Source organism: Eretmochelys imbricata, chromosome 4 (assembly GCF_965152235.1).
Source record: "Eretmochelys imbricata isolate rEreImb1 chromosome 4, rEreImb1.hap1, whole genome shotgun sequence".
Classification (NCBI taxonomy): domain Eukaryota; kingdom Metazoa; phylum Chordata; order Testudines; family Cheloniidae; genus Eretmochelys; species Eretmochelys imbricata.
Window position 1 is genome coordinate 27,210,096 of NC_135575.1, and position 14,732 is coordinate 27,224,827.

General features: G+C 40.1%; 1 protein-coding gene across 6 annotated transcripts in view; it reads left to right on the top strand.

The window, feature by feature from the left end:
* Nucleotides 1-14,732, top strand: part of SMARCAD1 (SNF2 related chromatin remodeling ATPase with DExD box 1) — a 77,733-nt gene that overhangs the window by 55,359 nt on the left and 7,642 nt on the right. For all 6 annotated transcript variants that reach the window (XM_077815031.1, XM_077815032.1, XM_077815030.1 and 3 more), the window contains 8 exons: nt 2,456-2,658; nt 4,214-4,304; nt 5,847-5,946; nt 8,128-8,187; nt 8,388-8,463; nt 11,123-11,258; nt 12,264-12,401; nt 12,752-12,847. In XM_077815031.1, coding sequence (XP_077671157.1) covers nt 2,456-2,658; nt 4,214-4,304; nt 5,847-5,946; nt 8,128-8,187; nt 8,388-8,463; nt 11,123-11,258; nt 12,264-12,401; nt 12,752-12,847 — 900 coding nt within the window. The remainder of the gene's footprint in view (nt 1-2,455; nt 2,659-4,213; nt 4,305-5,846; nt 5,947-8,127; nt 8,188-8,387; nt 8,464-11,122; nt 11,259-12,263; nt 12,402-12,751; nt 12,848-14,732) is intronic.

The window sequence follows — 14,732 nt, forward strand, 5'->3', positions numbered from 1 at the left end:
CTTTAATCATTCTCATGGCATTTCTCTGAACATTTTCCAATTTATCAACGTGCTCCTTGAACTATGGACATGAGAAGTGGATGCAGTACTCTAACAGTGGTCACGTGTGTGCCAAATACAGAGGTAAAATAACCTCTCCACTCCTCCTCAAGATTCCCCAGTTTGTATATCCCAGGAATTCATGTTCAGCTGATTATCCACCATGACCCCCAAATCTTTTTCAGAATCATTGCTTTCCAGGATAGTTTCCCTCATTCTGTAAGTATGGCCCACATTCTTTGTTCCTAGACAAATACTTGTAATATTTAGCCCTATTAAAACACATATTGTTTGCTTGTGCCCAATTTACCAAGCGATCCAGATCACTCTGAATCAGTGACCTTCCTCTTCATGATTTACCACTCTCTCTCTCTCTCTCTCTCAATTTCTGCAAACTTTTAGTGATTTTGTTTTCGTTCAGGTCATTTGATAAAAATTTTAAATAGCGTAGGACTGAGAACTTATTCCTGTAGGACCTCACGGTAAACACACTTGTTCTGTGATACCCTGATTACAAATACTTTTGGAAACCTATCAGTTGGGCAGTTTTTAATCCATTTAATCTCTGCCGTGTTAATTTTATACCATTCTAGTTTTTTATTTAAATATTGTGGGGTACCAAGTCAAACATCTTACCGAAGTCCAAGTATATTACGCCAACGCTATTTCCTTTATCAACCATACTTGTAATTTCCTTTTTTTTAAAAAAAAAAAGTTTAGTTTGACAGGATCTATTTTCCAGAAATATGTTGACTGGCTTTAATTAATTACCCTCCTTTTATTGTTCATTAATCAAGTCCCATATCAGCTGCTTCATTATTTTGCCTGTGACTTATGTCAGACTGACTGGCCTTTTTTACCTGGATCATTCTGTTTACCCGTGTTAAAAATTGGGTTAAGAATAGCTTTCTTCCAGTCTTCTGGAACTTTCCCAGTCTCCTAAGATTTATTGAAAATTAACATTAGCAGTCAATCATGTTCCTGAGCCAGGTCTTCTAAAACTCTTGGCTTCCAGCAGATCTGTTCCTGGGTCTGCAGAAGCCACAGTGGGAGGTGCTACGTATACCCTGTAATGCTGGGGCTGATTGAAACTCTTGAGTGTAAAACAGTTCTAGGTATGCATGTTCAATCTTTCATGCAGTCATCTTTCTTAATAAAAATAGCACCTGTAGCGCACATATTAAATACCTCTAGTCCGGAAGCCAAAAAGAAAATGAGGTTCCTAAGCAAATTAATGTAGTGGCCCTATGAAGTCACAGTATGAAATATTGAAGAAATGTTTGGAGCAGGTTTTTTGTTTGTTTCTCTTGTCTGAGGAGGCTCTTTGTCCAATTTTGAAGGTATAAAGCAGGGGTGGGCCAACTTTTTGGCATGAGGGCCACACTGGGTTTCTGAAATTGTATGGAGGGCCCGGTAAGGGGGACTGTGCCTCCCCAAACAGCCAGGCGTGGCCCGGAGCCCACCCCCTATCCAACCCCCTCCGCCTCTGACCCCAATGGCCTCCCTGGGACTCCTGTCCCATCCAACCTCCCTGTCCCCTAATGCGCCCCCCCCCCCCCCCCGGACCCCTGCCCCATCCACCCCTCCCTGTCCCCTGACCGTCTCCAGAGCCCCTGACTGCCCCCCGCTGCCGCATCCAACCCCCCTGTTCCCCACCCTCTGACCGCCCTGCCCCCTTACCGCACTGCCTGGAGCATAAGTGGCTGGTGCCGCTACAGCCGCTCCTCCCAGAGCACCAGGACAGGCAGCCATGCCACCCGGCTGGAGCCAGCCACACCGCCGCGCAGCACAGAGCACCAGGTCAGGCCGTGGCTCTGCAGATGCTCTGCCCTGCAAGAGCCCGCAGCCCCGCCGCCCAGAGCATTGCACCCGCGGCGCAGCGAGCTGAGGCTGCGGGAGAGGGGGATCAGCAGGGGGAGGGGCCGGGGGCTAGCCTCTCGGGCCAGGCAGGAGGGTCCCGGGGTCCGGATGTGGCCGGTGGGCCGTAGTTTGGCTCCTGTCCTTTTTACCAGAGGTGGGCAAACTCCTGACATGGTACTATAATTCTTACCACTAACACCATTGTGTATAGTCTTGAAGCCATTCAATAACTCAGGGAATGTGAGCTGAATTTCACAAACCTATAGGTGGTTTTAAAGGATTTTTTTTTTAAAAAAAAAAAAAGCCCCTTTCTGAAACAGGTTTATGGATTGTTCCTTCAGCTTCTAACAGGGATGAAAGGACGCTAAGTCAGCTGAGAGCATTAGTAACGAAAGTTCACACTGGCAGTGATGTAATAACCTTGATATGTATTTTTCTTACAAAAAATGACTAATACAGTGTTTATGAAAGATTAGAGTTATAAAACCATGTTTAAGCTGCTTGATAGTCATTTTGCTATCAGTGTCAATTGGAGTATTTTTTTTTCTTTCAATAGTTTACAAAAATGAGTAAGACAAACGGATTATCAGAAGATATTATATGGAACTGTAAAATATTGCTCAAAGAGAGAGAGGTGGTTCTAAAACTCATGAACAAATGTGAAGACATTTCAAATAAATTGACAAAACAAGTTACCAGGATCACTGAAGATGGAGGATGTGGATGGAACATAGAGCAACCTTCCATTCTGAATCAAAGGTACATCTGAATACTACTGACATACAGAAAACATTGTTTGATACTATGTACAGGTGGAGGCAGAGATTTTAAAAAATGTGAGCCTGAAATCAGGTGTTCGAGACCATGTTTAGTCACCTAAATGAAGGGACTGATTTTTTTTCAAAATTGTTGAACATCCAGCAGGCCCCCTTCACTTAAATAGGAGCTACTTCAGTTCCTACTTACCTCAGATGCCTGAATACAGTTGAGAGGCTAGGAACCTATTTTTGGACATCTGACCCAAAAGGATTTCCTTCGTGCTTTACAAGGTACATGCACTGGGCTCACGTAAATTTACAATAACAAAAAAATCTTTGTGGAAGGGACATAAAAGAAGGTAAAAATGTGAGTTTTTGCCATTCGTGCGTGAGGGAGACTTACACATGCATTAATTGGTAACCCCCAACTTTTTCATAAACTGGATAAAATAAGTTAATGGAATTACAGAAGTAAATAAGACAGCCTGCTGTACATACTATGAATAAAAAGTTTTATTGAAATGTTATTAGAGCCTCAGCAATGGCTTAGGGTTTGTGCGTTACAGTGTTGAAATGCGTAGATGCCCTGATGTTCAGAATCTGTCAGAATTGACTCAGCCCTTCAACTTTCCAAGGCAGATAAAAATAAGTTCTGTGCAGTTTGCTGTATGGCTCAGTTTTGAATGAGATCTTGCAAACTGAGGCCTCGATGCTACAAGCTGCTCTGCACAGCTTGATGCCTAAACCCACCAAGGTGCCCCTTTTGACCTCCGTGCTGCAGAGCAGCCCACCCATAGCGAGCAGTTTTCAGGAATTGAGCGTAAGGTCTTGTGCACACTATGTGGTCACCAAAAATTCCCTGTGTAGTGTATAGTAATAACTGTGGAATACTGTTTACACCTCTGATTAAAAGAACAAATAGATATTTTGTTGAATTGTTTTGTTTTTGGTGTTTAAATAAAAATAGAGTTGAGGTAACACTTTCCCAGTGTGTTCAAAGCTGAAAAATGGATGATCATTCTTGACTGCATACCCTACTTCTCTTCTGTATCTCCTGTTCAGTTTTTAATTGTTAAAATAAACTTTCCAAAGAGGGTCACTGTATGAGAGACTGCTAATAAGTTGTTCTGCTTTACCAATAGCTGCAGCTGCATCACATTCTATAATAGAACTAAAATGGTTTTTCCATATCTTTAAGTAATGGTTGCATGTCAATCAATGATAAAAAAGACAAAATATAAATGGCTAAAGGATAACGGTGTAGTTTCATTATTTTTAAATAATTATTAAAACGTATAATGGATTCAAACAACTAAAAACAGTTTTTTAAACCTAAGTGACATTTGTTTTGTTTGTAATCATGAGCTGGGAGAGACATTCACGACTCCTGAACGTGAGTTCTTGGCTCCCAACTGGGCCTTGGGTGGAGTAAATGGTAGGAAACTCTACAATAAACTTTTAGGATGACCATTGTTAAAATTTATTACTTTCGTGATGATCTTTCATATAGAAACTATCAGAAGGAGCTAAAATTGTAAACTCTTCTGTTTTTTCAGTATGGAGCTCAAGCCATATCAGAAGATAGGTTTGAACTGGCTAGCACTACTGCATAAACATGGATTGAATGGTATTTTAGCTGATGAAATGGTAAGCAGAAAACTGAATATTTAGGAAATTATAAACTGCTCATCTGACCTACTTTTGTCTAAATAGTTCATATAAAATGCTTAAATGATGTGTTCCATAACCACAAATTAGTAACTTTACCATTGGAAAATCACTTTAAAACTGTTGCTTTGAATTTTTTTCCTTTTCTTAAATTAATTGTGAGTTACTGTAGCAGTAACTAGTGAACTATTACTCACAATCTCACAATAAGAAGTCTTTAAATATTCTGAGGGCTATACCATTAATATCTATTGTAAGTCAGAAGTAGAAATGAGATTGTGAGAATTTCATTCATACAGTATTGTAAAATTCATTTTAATTTGGAAACCACAAGTTCCTTTGTTTTGCACAGAGTTACTCAAATTGCAATATCCCTTTAAGAGAGAAGGGCTTGAATTTCATAGCCTTGGATAATTGGGGATCAGATGATGGTTTTGGGTAGTGGAAGCCACTCGCATAGCAAAAAGCTTGCTTGAACAAGTGGATGTTTCTCACTGCAGTAACATCAGACATTTCAGGTGTCTAGCACCATTTTAACCCATAATTTAACCCATAAAATTTTTCAAATTCTCTTCACCACTTCTAAAACTGCTAGAAGATTGTGAGAAAAGTAGAATAGCAGAGACCCTCCCCTCCTTCCCCTGCCTTTCCCCCCACAGTGTTTGGCTGTTGGGCTGTCAGCTGTGAATTCCCTTCTCCCCGTGTGTCTGGTTGGGTTTGAAATGGTTTGTGAGAGAAGGTTATGCATTTCTGGGTTCTTAAGCGGCTGTCACTTGTAATTCTGACCCTCGGTTACATTTACAAGTGATATGATTGGTGCTATTGGTGTGGATATTGGGACTCGAATAATGTTCCTTGATTTCCAAGTACTTCACTCTACGAACTTGACATTAATCCTACTACTACCCTGTGTGTGGGGTAGATAAGTATTCAGTATTTTAAATAGAAAACACAAAAAGACAGTACAGTAAAAGTTGCTTGAAGCCTACTCCTATTGCAAAGAGCTTTCTACTAAATTTCTCTTCAGAATCCTAGTTTCTCTCACTCTCTTGTCGTAAATACCTGGAATACACTTTACAAAGATGGCCCTTTTTATAAAGGGCACTCAAAGGAATGCTCTGGATTTCAAATAATGGTCTGCACATCAATACCACAGGCTGTGGGAAGACCAGTCAAAAGTTGCGGGGAGAGGGGAAATAGATTAAAATTTAAACTAAAATGTGAACATTACAAATGGATTATAAGAATAAATGAAAAGACAGATTAATCTGTAATGAGGGAGGGTTAAGAGGAAGAGAGTCATTAAATGATTTGAGGATGATTATTCTCATATTCAGGTGAGTCAAAGGAAGTATATTGTCTAAAATATAGCTGATAAACACTAATATTTTTTATTTTTGTTGCACCTTTCCACTGACTATGTGTAAACACTTGAGAAATATCAACTCATTCGTCCCAACTATTCTTACTTTTACAATGACTATATTAATTTTAGTTTAAACTGTTAATGTTTCTTCCTAGGGTTTAGGAAAAACGATACAAGCTATTGCATTTCTGGCATACCTCTACCAAGAGGGTGATAAAGGTCCTCATTTGATTGTTGTGCCAGCTTCAACTTTAGGTAAGTTAAGGATTTTGCAAGTATTTGTAATGAAATAAAACCATCCTGATTCACGAATAAAAAGATTATGCAGATGGAAGTTTTAAGATCACACCTTTTATATATACATTTTTACTTGAGAGGAAAGTTGGTGATGTAATTTCTTTATGCTAATGTTGAGTTTTCTAAGGGTATATTTACACTGCAATTAGATACCCATGGCTGGCTCATGCTAGCTGAGTCAGGCTTGCTGGGCTTGAGCTGCAGGGATGTTTAATTGCAGTGCAGACTTTCTAGCTCGGGCAGCCCAAGCTCTAGGACCCTCCCACCTCGCAGGCTCCTAGAGTCCGGGTTCCAGACCAAGCCTGAATGCCTACACTGCAAACCAGCCCCGCATCCCGAGCTCAAGTCAGCTGCTGTGGGCCTGCCGTGGGTGTCTAACTGCAGTAGAGATATGCCCTCGGTGGCTGAAACTAAAGCTGTTAAACTGAGTTGAAGCCATAGCCTATATTGATACTGAATTTTTTTTAAGACACTTGCATTGAAATTACAGGTTGTAAGTAGGTACAAAAGTGATGATTAAAAAAGAAAATTATGTATGTTTTACAAAATGCAGCTACAATTTTAATGCAGTGCTCGTGTGTTAATTTTCCTCTAACTTTGGTAGATTCTGGTCACTTAACACAGAATAAGACTGATGTAATTGGTGGTTTATTTCTCTACCAAGGTCACTTAACTTAAGGGTAGATTTCATTTTTTTTTTAAATATTACCGGACCCCTTTTGCACCACAGAATCCCTCACAAAGGTGTACTAGATCCCTAAAAATGACTGGCTCTGTGCAGAGCTATCAGTCTTTCTTTTTCATGATTATTAAACTTGCTCGCGATTTTTCTCCTTTTTTTAAAGAACATAAAATTTCCCTAACTGTAAAACAATTTTGTGGAATTTTTTAACAACTTGTTTGCTTTGATGACCCATAGGCAGGATTTATCATTGGATAACTTCCTAGCTGATGTTTAAATAGAATAGTTTATAACTTCCAGGTTTTAAAGTGCCTATTTTAATTTATGGTATTGTGCAGCTAAATAGCCTGTTTTTTTCACCAACAGAAATTGGCCAGTAAAAGATATTACCTCACCCAGCTTGTCTCTATTTTAATTTAGACCTTCTTGCTTGTCTAAAATAACTTCATTTAAATGTGCATTTTTACAGTTGAGTCCATTTATTCCAATAATTAAAAGGATATCTTTTCTTTACACCTGAAAGATGTACAGTGAAAAATCTTCTTTCTTGGATTTTTTTAAGTGATTTTTAAAGACTTGTGAAAGATGCCGAATTGATCGCTCTAGAGATTGTAGTCCTTAGCCAAAAAACAGGTACAGTATAGGGAGGGCAAGGGCAAGGTATCTATAGCTGTGTTGTCAAGATGCCTCCATCCTGTCCCAAAGGTCCCTTTTAGGAGGCCATAGGGTAGTCCATCCCCATTCGGTCCTTAGACCTCTCTGCAGAGATGCCAGTTGTGATGATATGGGCATCTGTCCATCGAAACCAACCCATGTGTCACATAAAACCACCGATGTCAGTTTGACTCGGTAAGACTGTCGGCAACAACTTTTGATCATTAACTGCCTGGACTTGAATGTAGATGTAAAAGAATTTCGATCCCTTTTCCAATTCCCGCATCAAGTTTTGTTATGAGGCTCTTGTAAATAAAGGTCTCTAGAAATAAATTTTTTAGAGAAATAAATGTCCATCCAGCCCAGAGTCTGAGTATTCTGCCCCGGGAAGTTGAGTTTTAACTAATACTGTTTTATCTCAAACACGATGTTAATGAGCAGAAAAAAATAGAGTCCTCGTAAATTTATGTCTAAAAAGTGAGCTGTACAGGAATAATGAAAATCCTCTTTAAAGATGTTTCTTTTAATTTTGTAAAAAACCTGATCTTTTCTTAATCCTCAAGCTCCTATATATATTAGCTTCCAGTGAACGTGGGAAATATTTAGCATCTTTGTCAGCCATTTTTAACATTGTAAGATTTTATAACACAGAAATCATAAAACAATACCACATTTTTGCTTCAGCATAATTTCATTTGATTTTTAACTGATTTTTAGTTTAATGTTGAAGAAGGCTAAAATGTGTTGCGAGGTGTATTAGTTTATATAAGATTCATATATTGCTTTCTAATAATCTTTTACAGATAACTGGATAAGAGAGGTTAATCTGTGGTGTCCTGCTCTTGATGTCCTTTTTTATTATGGTAAGAAATCTATTAGTCTTGAAAATACAGAAGCAAAAACATTAGTTTTAAGGCTAAGCTGATAATGTGGTAGGCTGCCTGTGCCACATAATAGAACATGAAATAGACATTGAGCAGAATTTTCAGGCTAATAGTTTAAATACAGATAGTTAATGCACAGAAAATATTGTACTAATGTATCTATTTTTTTCTTCCTGTAGGATCCCAAGAGGATCGTAAGCAACTCAGAATTGACATTAATAATAAAGTTGTAAATTTCAATGTGATTGTGACCACGTAAGTACTGTAATTAAAAGAAACCATAAATGAAATAAAAACGTTGCTCTACTGACCTCTAGTGGTATTGAGCATCATCAACTTCTTGAATATAGACTCATATTTCAGCTCTCAAACAAGGAGTTTGAGTCAGCAGAAAGTACTGTCAGTTGATTTTTTTCAGTCTTACTGTTCAGATGGCCATTGTCAAAGCTTAACACCTTTTTTGTGGTAGATATGTAAAACCACTCTGACCCACAGCATGGTACTGGTAGAAGCTTCTACTGCTTTCTCTGCCTTCAGGCAAGACAGAAGGAAGAATTTAGAATACAACCAAGAGCACTAGGAGCTACACAAAGAATGCCACCATCACTGGTAGCTCAAGATAGGTGGAAAAAGCTCACAAACTTGGACTATTGTGATACTGGATATCAACATCATGTAGCGGGGATAGCCAAACTTTTTGGCCTGAGGGCCACATCGGGGTGCGAAACTGTATGGAGGGCTGTGGGGGAAGGAAGCTCACGTTCCTCTGTAATTTGCCAGTATCAAGTTATGTTCTGTAACAAATGGAAAAAAGGCAACTGTACCCGAAAGTCACCAGTATTATTGTGTCCCAAAGTCCTTCCTGTGCCCCTTGCAAATACACAGGGACAGATACTCAAAATTTGCAAAATGCAAACATAACTTGCTTTGGGCTTTACATCATTTATCCCATCTCTATAAAAAAATATTGAGGCTTATGTGTCTGTCCTCATTTGTGGCTCTCAAGTTCCTTCATTCTGCAGAAATGTGCCCCCAGATGGTTAAAATCAAACAAGAATGTGCCTTGCCTTCAATATTTTTGCACTAAATTTTCCATTAAATATTTTTTGATCTCATAGGTTTTCTGCTTTTCTCTCTCTCTCTCTTTTTTTTTTTGGACAGGTTTCAGAGTAACAGCCGTGTTACTCTGTATTCGCAAAAAGAAAAGGAGTACTTAAATTGGTTAGTCTCTAAGGTGCCACAAGTACTCCTTTTCTTTTTTTTTTTTTTTTTTTTCTATTTTTTGTTTGATTCTGCCATTGACTTGACTTTATACTTTCAGATTTTTAGCTGGTTAGGTTTTCCTTTCCTTAAACTAAAGCGCCTTTCACTCCCATTATCCTTCATACTCCCTTCTTCCTTTGTGACTGCTTTCCGGATTACTTCTTTCTGCTCCCACTTCCTCTTCCTCAGAAAGACACCTATCAGTCACTCACCTTAGGAACGAAGAGTTAAAGGTGAGGCCTGCTCACCAGATCTAAATTGGAGCTGGTTGATTGATGCAGGACAGAGGTTTTGGTGTCGGACAGGACCATGGGACCATCCCCTAACTAGATGGAGAAATGTGCAAATGCAGGACCAGTTGTCCCTTGTGCTGTTGGAGATGGGAAGGAGTCATTCAACCTGTTTGGAATTAGTTTAACTCCTAGAATCTGTGCCTAAGTTCACAGGCACACTGCACCTCTTTAAGTGCATGTTTAAAACTTAAACCTCTGCACATACTCAGTAATTTGTAAATATGCATAACTTGGTTCTCTCAAACAACTTTTTACGCCTTGAAACATTCTCAGTGAAGACTGAGTTTAAAACCTCAGAAATGTAATAGTCCTGTTTTTAAAAATGAGAGAAAACATTTAACAAAGTAACGTGAATTTTTTGAGTCAAGAAATCTGTGTATTGCACCCTCACAGAATTTTGATGGCCGTAAGGGTTTTGCTCAGAATGTAGTAGACCGGGGGTGGGCAAACTTTTTGACCTGAGGGCCACATCTGGATATAGAAATTGTATGGCAGGCCATGAATGCTCACAAATTGGGGGTTGGGACCAAGGCGTTCAGAGGGCAGGATGGGCATCAGGGCTAAGGCTGGGGCAGGGGGTGGAGGTGTGGGGAGGGGGGCTCAGGGGTTCAGGCTTCAGGCGGCACTTACCGGAGGCAGCAGCAGCATGTTTCCCCTCCAGCTCTGGCACGGCCAGGCAGTTCTGCATGCTGCCCCATCCGCAGACACTGCCCCTGGGGCTCCCAGAAGCAGCGGCATGCCACCGCGCCCCCCCCCCCCCCCAGCTCCTATGCAGAGGCGCAATGCTGGGCGGCTCTGCATTCCGCCTTGTCCACAGCCGCCGCTCCTGCAGCTCCCATTGGCCACGGTTCTCGGCCAGTGGGAACTGTGCGGGGTGGCACTTGGGGTGGGGGCTGCATCTGGCCCTGGTCCTGGCTGCCCATACACATAGGAGCCAGAGGGGGAACATGGCGCTACTTCCAGGAGCCTCACGGAAAGCCCCTGACTCCGCTTGCTGGCTGGAGCGCGGAGCAGGGCAAGTCCCTGACCCCGCTCCCTGGCGGGAGCTCGAGGGCCAAATTAAAAGGTCCGGACATGGCCCGCGGGCGGTAGTTTGCCCACCCCGTAGTAGATATTGAAGTTCTATATTGAGAATTGATTATGGAGAATATCAGCTTTTTTGGTATTCTGTAATTGTCAACTCCAAACTGTTGTGGTTGGTCTCTTTCAAAGATACTGCTTATTGGGACATTATCATTTTGTTTAAATGTCTGTTATGTTACACTTTTAGGGCTTATAATTTAACTGAGTTTAAATTGCAGTATACCCTATGTTAATGGAGGTATTAAGCAGTCACTTATTATATATTCCTCTGATAGGTATAACTCCGCAATTAGCAGTGCAGATGACCGTAGTCTGTTTCGCCGGCTGAAGCTTAATTATGCAATCTTTGATGAGGGTCACATGTTGAAGAACATGGGTTCTGTACGCTACCAGCACCTAATGACAATTAACGTAAGAGATTTTTTTTCAAGTAGTCCTACCCTCCATTTACTCGTGGGGGCAGTGATGAAATTTTGGGCTGAAACAAGAAATAAAATTTTTAATATAAGGCGTTGTATGTTTCAAATTTAGGAACACGATTGCATGCAACTAAATGCCAGTCTGGATATAGAACTGGTTCCTACTTTGGTAACTGTAAATGGAGATATATTTCCCAACTAAATATAAAGCATCTTATTCTTACAGGATCTTTCTAAGGTAGTAGTTAAATTTTAGATTTTGCTTGATTTCAAAGTATTACTGAAATATAAATTGTCTAAGATGCAATGACCACCTGTAAGTAGTTGTCAAACTATAGAAAAGAGATTGTGCCAAAATGATAGGGTAGTTGGGTGTGTATGAAGGGTTTACTACTCTGGTTAATATAAATCATACAAATTACGACTTTGTAAGAGGTATGTATGTGCAATTCTGAAAAGAGACAATAATTATGCTGATGAGCTGTTTGTTAAACTCTTTGAAAACATGCCATGGTTTAAAGTTGGGGGAGGAAGAAACATGAGGATTTCAGGTGTCACTTTTCAACTACAATTGACTTGAACAGAAGAAAGGTATACAGCAAATCTCATGAGGTAAATTTCCAACTTAACCCTTTCAAAAAGTTCCAGTCTACCCAGCGTTTCTTGTAGAAGAAGCAAAATGTGGCTGTAAGACAGATCATCCATTCAGAAAACTTGAGGCATGTTACTAGGTTGGGCCATGGTGAAAATTTCCACGTGGCATGCTCTGCTTATTTTGTTAAGAAGCTAACATCACTGGAAACTAGTCTATTTGATGCATATTGTGGACATGAAATACATGGTTGGAAAAAGGGATAGAACTGAATGCTAAATTCCTGTCTTCTGTGACTTTTTCAGCACAAAAAGTTGCCTAAGCTATTCTTTAGAAGGGAAATGATGATTGCTCTGGTAGTCATGTTGTGTTATTTTTGTGACTTTTTTCATATTGGTCAAATAGGCAAAGAATCGTCTGCTGCTAACAGGAACTCCAGTTCAAAATAACCTGTTGGAATTAATGTCTCTGTTGAATTTTGTCATGCCACACATGTTCAGTGGTAGCACCAGTGAAATCCGGAGGATGTTCTCTTCAAAAACAGTAAGCAGTAAAAATACTTATTTCAAAAGCATACTTTCATTGCTGTAATACTCCTTTTTTATAAGGTTTGGTTTAGTTATTAACCTGTTACGGGACCTTGGTACACCCTTGAAAACATCACATCCAAACAGACTAAACCAAATGGGTGAGATTGTATTGTATCTCGGTGTCCCAAAACTCTTGTAAATTTTGGTTATATGAGACCAAAGGAGGGCACTTTTTCCGCTCTCTGGCTCCTGGGTGATTGCATGCTCCAACCTGAGAGACAAACTAAGTAATAATAATGGTATTAATAGAGTTGAGAGTTTTCACGTTATAAAACTTTACATTTTTTCTCATATTTTTCTTAGAAAGCTGCTGAAGAACACAGTATATATGAAAAGGAGAGGATCGCTCATGCGAAGCAGATCATAAAGCCGTTTATCTTGAGAAGAGTAAAGGATGAGGTAAATCTGTTTACTTGCAGCTATGCTAATGAATATGAAGTGATGTTGTAGCCGTATTGGTCCCAGGATATGGAAGACAGGTGGATGAGGTATATCTTTATTGGACCAGCTTCTGTTGGTGGAGAGGACAAGCTTTCTAGCTTCAGAGAGCTTTTCGTCAGGTCACTCTGTGAAGCTTGAAAGCTTATCCCCACTCCATGAACAGAAGATGGTCCAATAAAAAATATTACCTCACCCAACTCATCTCCCTCAATGGATATGAAACATTTTTATTTTTGTAATGTAAAACATTGAGAACTCAATTTTAGGAAACGTAATAGCAGTGAAGGCATTGAAAATTCTTATAGTATATGCAAGAACCTGTAAGGGTTGGGTGCGATTTTCTTGAGCCTCTGTCCCATACCTTAGACCCAATCAGTCCACTTTTCTTCATCACCAGAAATCTACAACTCCTTCCCAGTCACCCCACCCCAAAAAAATGAGGCTTGAGCTACTTTTCTTCTTCCATGAGTTACTCTTCTATTCCTGTTAGAACTTTACTTTTTGCCCATACTGCTTCTGGTGCTTATTGTTTCCTGCCTCTTTCTGTTTACAGCATTGTAAGTGATTGTCCTGATGGCATCTCTGAGATTTGCTGTACTGTTAAGCTGTAGCCACCAAATGAGTGGCCTCACTTATCACAAAGTCCTATTTTGCTTCACAGTAACATCGTTTTAATCAAAAGATTAACTGCATGTATATGGTATAGCTGCAACTGTGGATTTAAAGTATCTTGGGGTCCTCAAGGCCTTTTTTGTTCTGTTTAAGAACCCAAAGACTATTAGAGTGCTTGGTTCTGTCCCTGGTAGAAGTAGCTTGTCACTGGCCCCTTCCATCTAGAATTGCCTGCATGTAAGAATCGAACAAATTTTAACAGCATTAGCATTCTGAAGGGTAGAAATTTAATCCTTATAGAATGTCAGGGTTGGAAGGGACCTCAGGAGGTCATCTAGTCCAATCCCCTGCTCAAAGCAGGACCAATCCCCAATTAAATCATCCCAGCCAGGGCTTTGTCAAGCCTGACCTTAAAAACTTCTAAGGAAGGAGATTCTACCACCTCCCTAGGTAACACGTTCCAGTGTTTCACCACCCTCCTAGTGAAAAAGTTTTTCCTAATATCCAACCTAAACCTCCCCCACTGCAACTTACCTTGCTGAGGTTTCTTCTTTCCCTGTTTGTTAATGTGCTCCCTTCACCGCTTAGTGTCATCTGTTAATAGTTAATCAATTATCAGGGGGTAGCCATGTTAGTCTGTGTCCACAAAAACAACAAGGAGTCTGGTGGCACCTTAAAGACTTCTAGCGACACCATCAGAGGACCCAGCCACATCATCAGAGGCTCATTCACCTGTGCATCTACTAATGTTATATAGGCCATCATGTGCCAGCAGTGCCCCTCTGCCATATACGTTGGCCAAACCGGACAGTCCCTATGTAAAAGAATAAATGGACATCAGGAACGGTAACATACAAAAGCCAGTAGGAGAACACTTGAATCTTCCTGGACATTCTGTAACAGATTTGAAAGTAGCTGTACTTGAACAAAAACACTTCAGAAACAGACTTCAAAGAGAAACAGCAGAACTAAAATTCATTTGCAAATTTAACACCATTAATTTGGGCTTGAATAGGGACTGGGAGTGGCTGGCTCATTACAAAAGCAGCTTTGCCTCTCCTGGAATTGACACCACCTCATCTGTTACTGGGAGTGGACTATATCCAGCTTGATCGAACGGGCCCTGTCAGCACTGGTTCTCCACTTGTGAGGTAACTCCCATCCCTTCATGTGTCATTATATAATGTTTGCATCTGTAATTTTCACTCCATGCATCTGAGGAAGTGGTGTT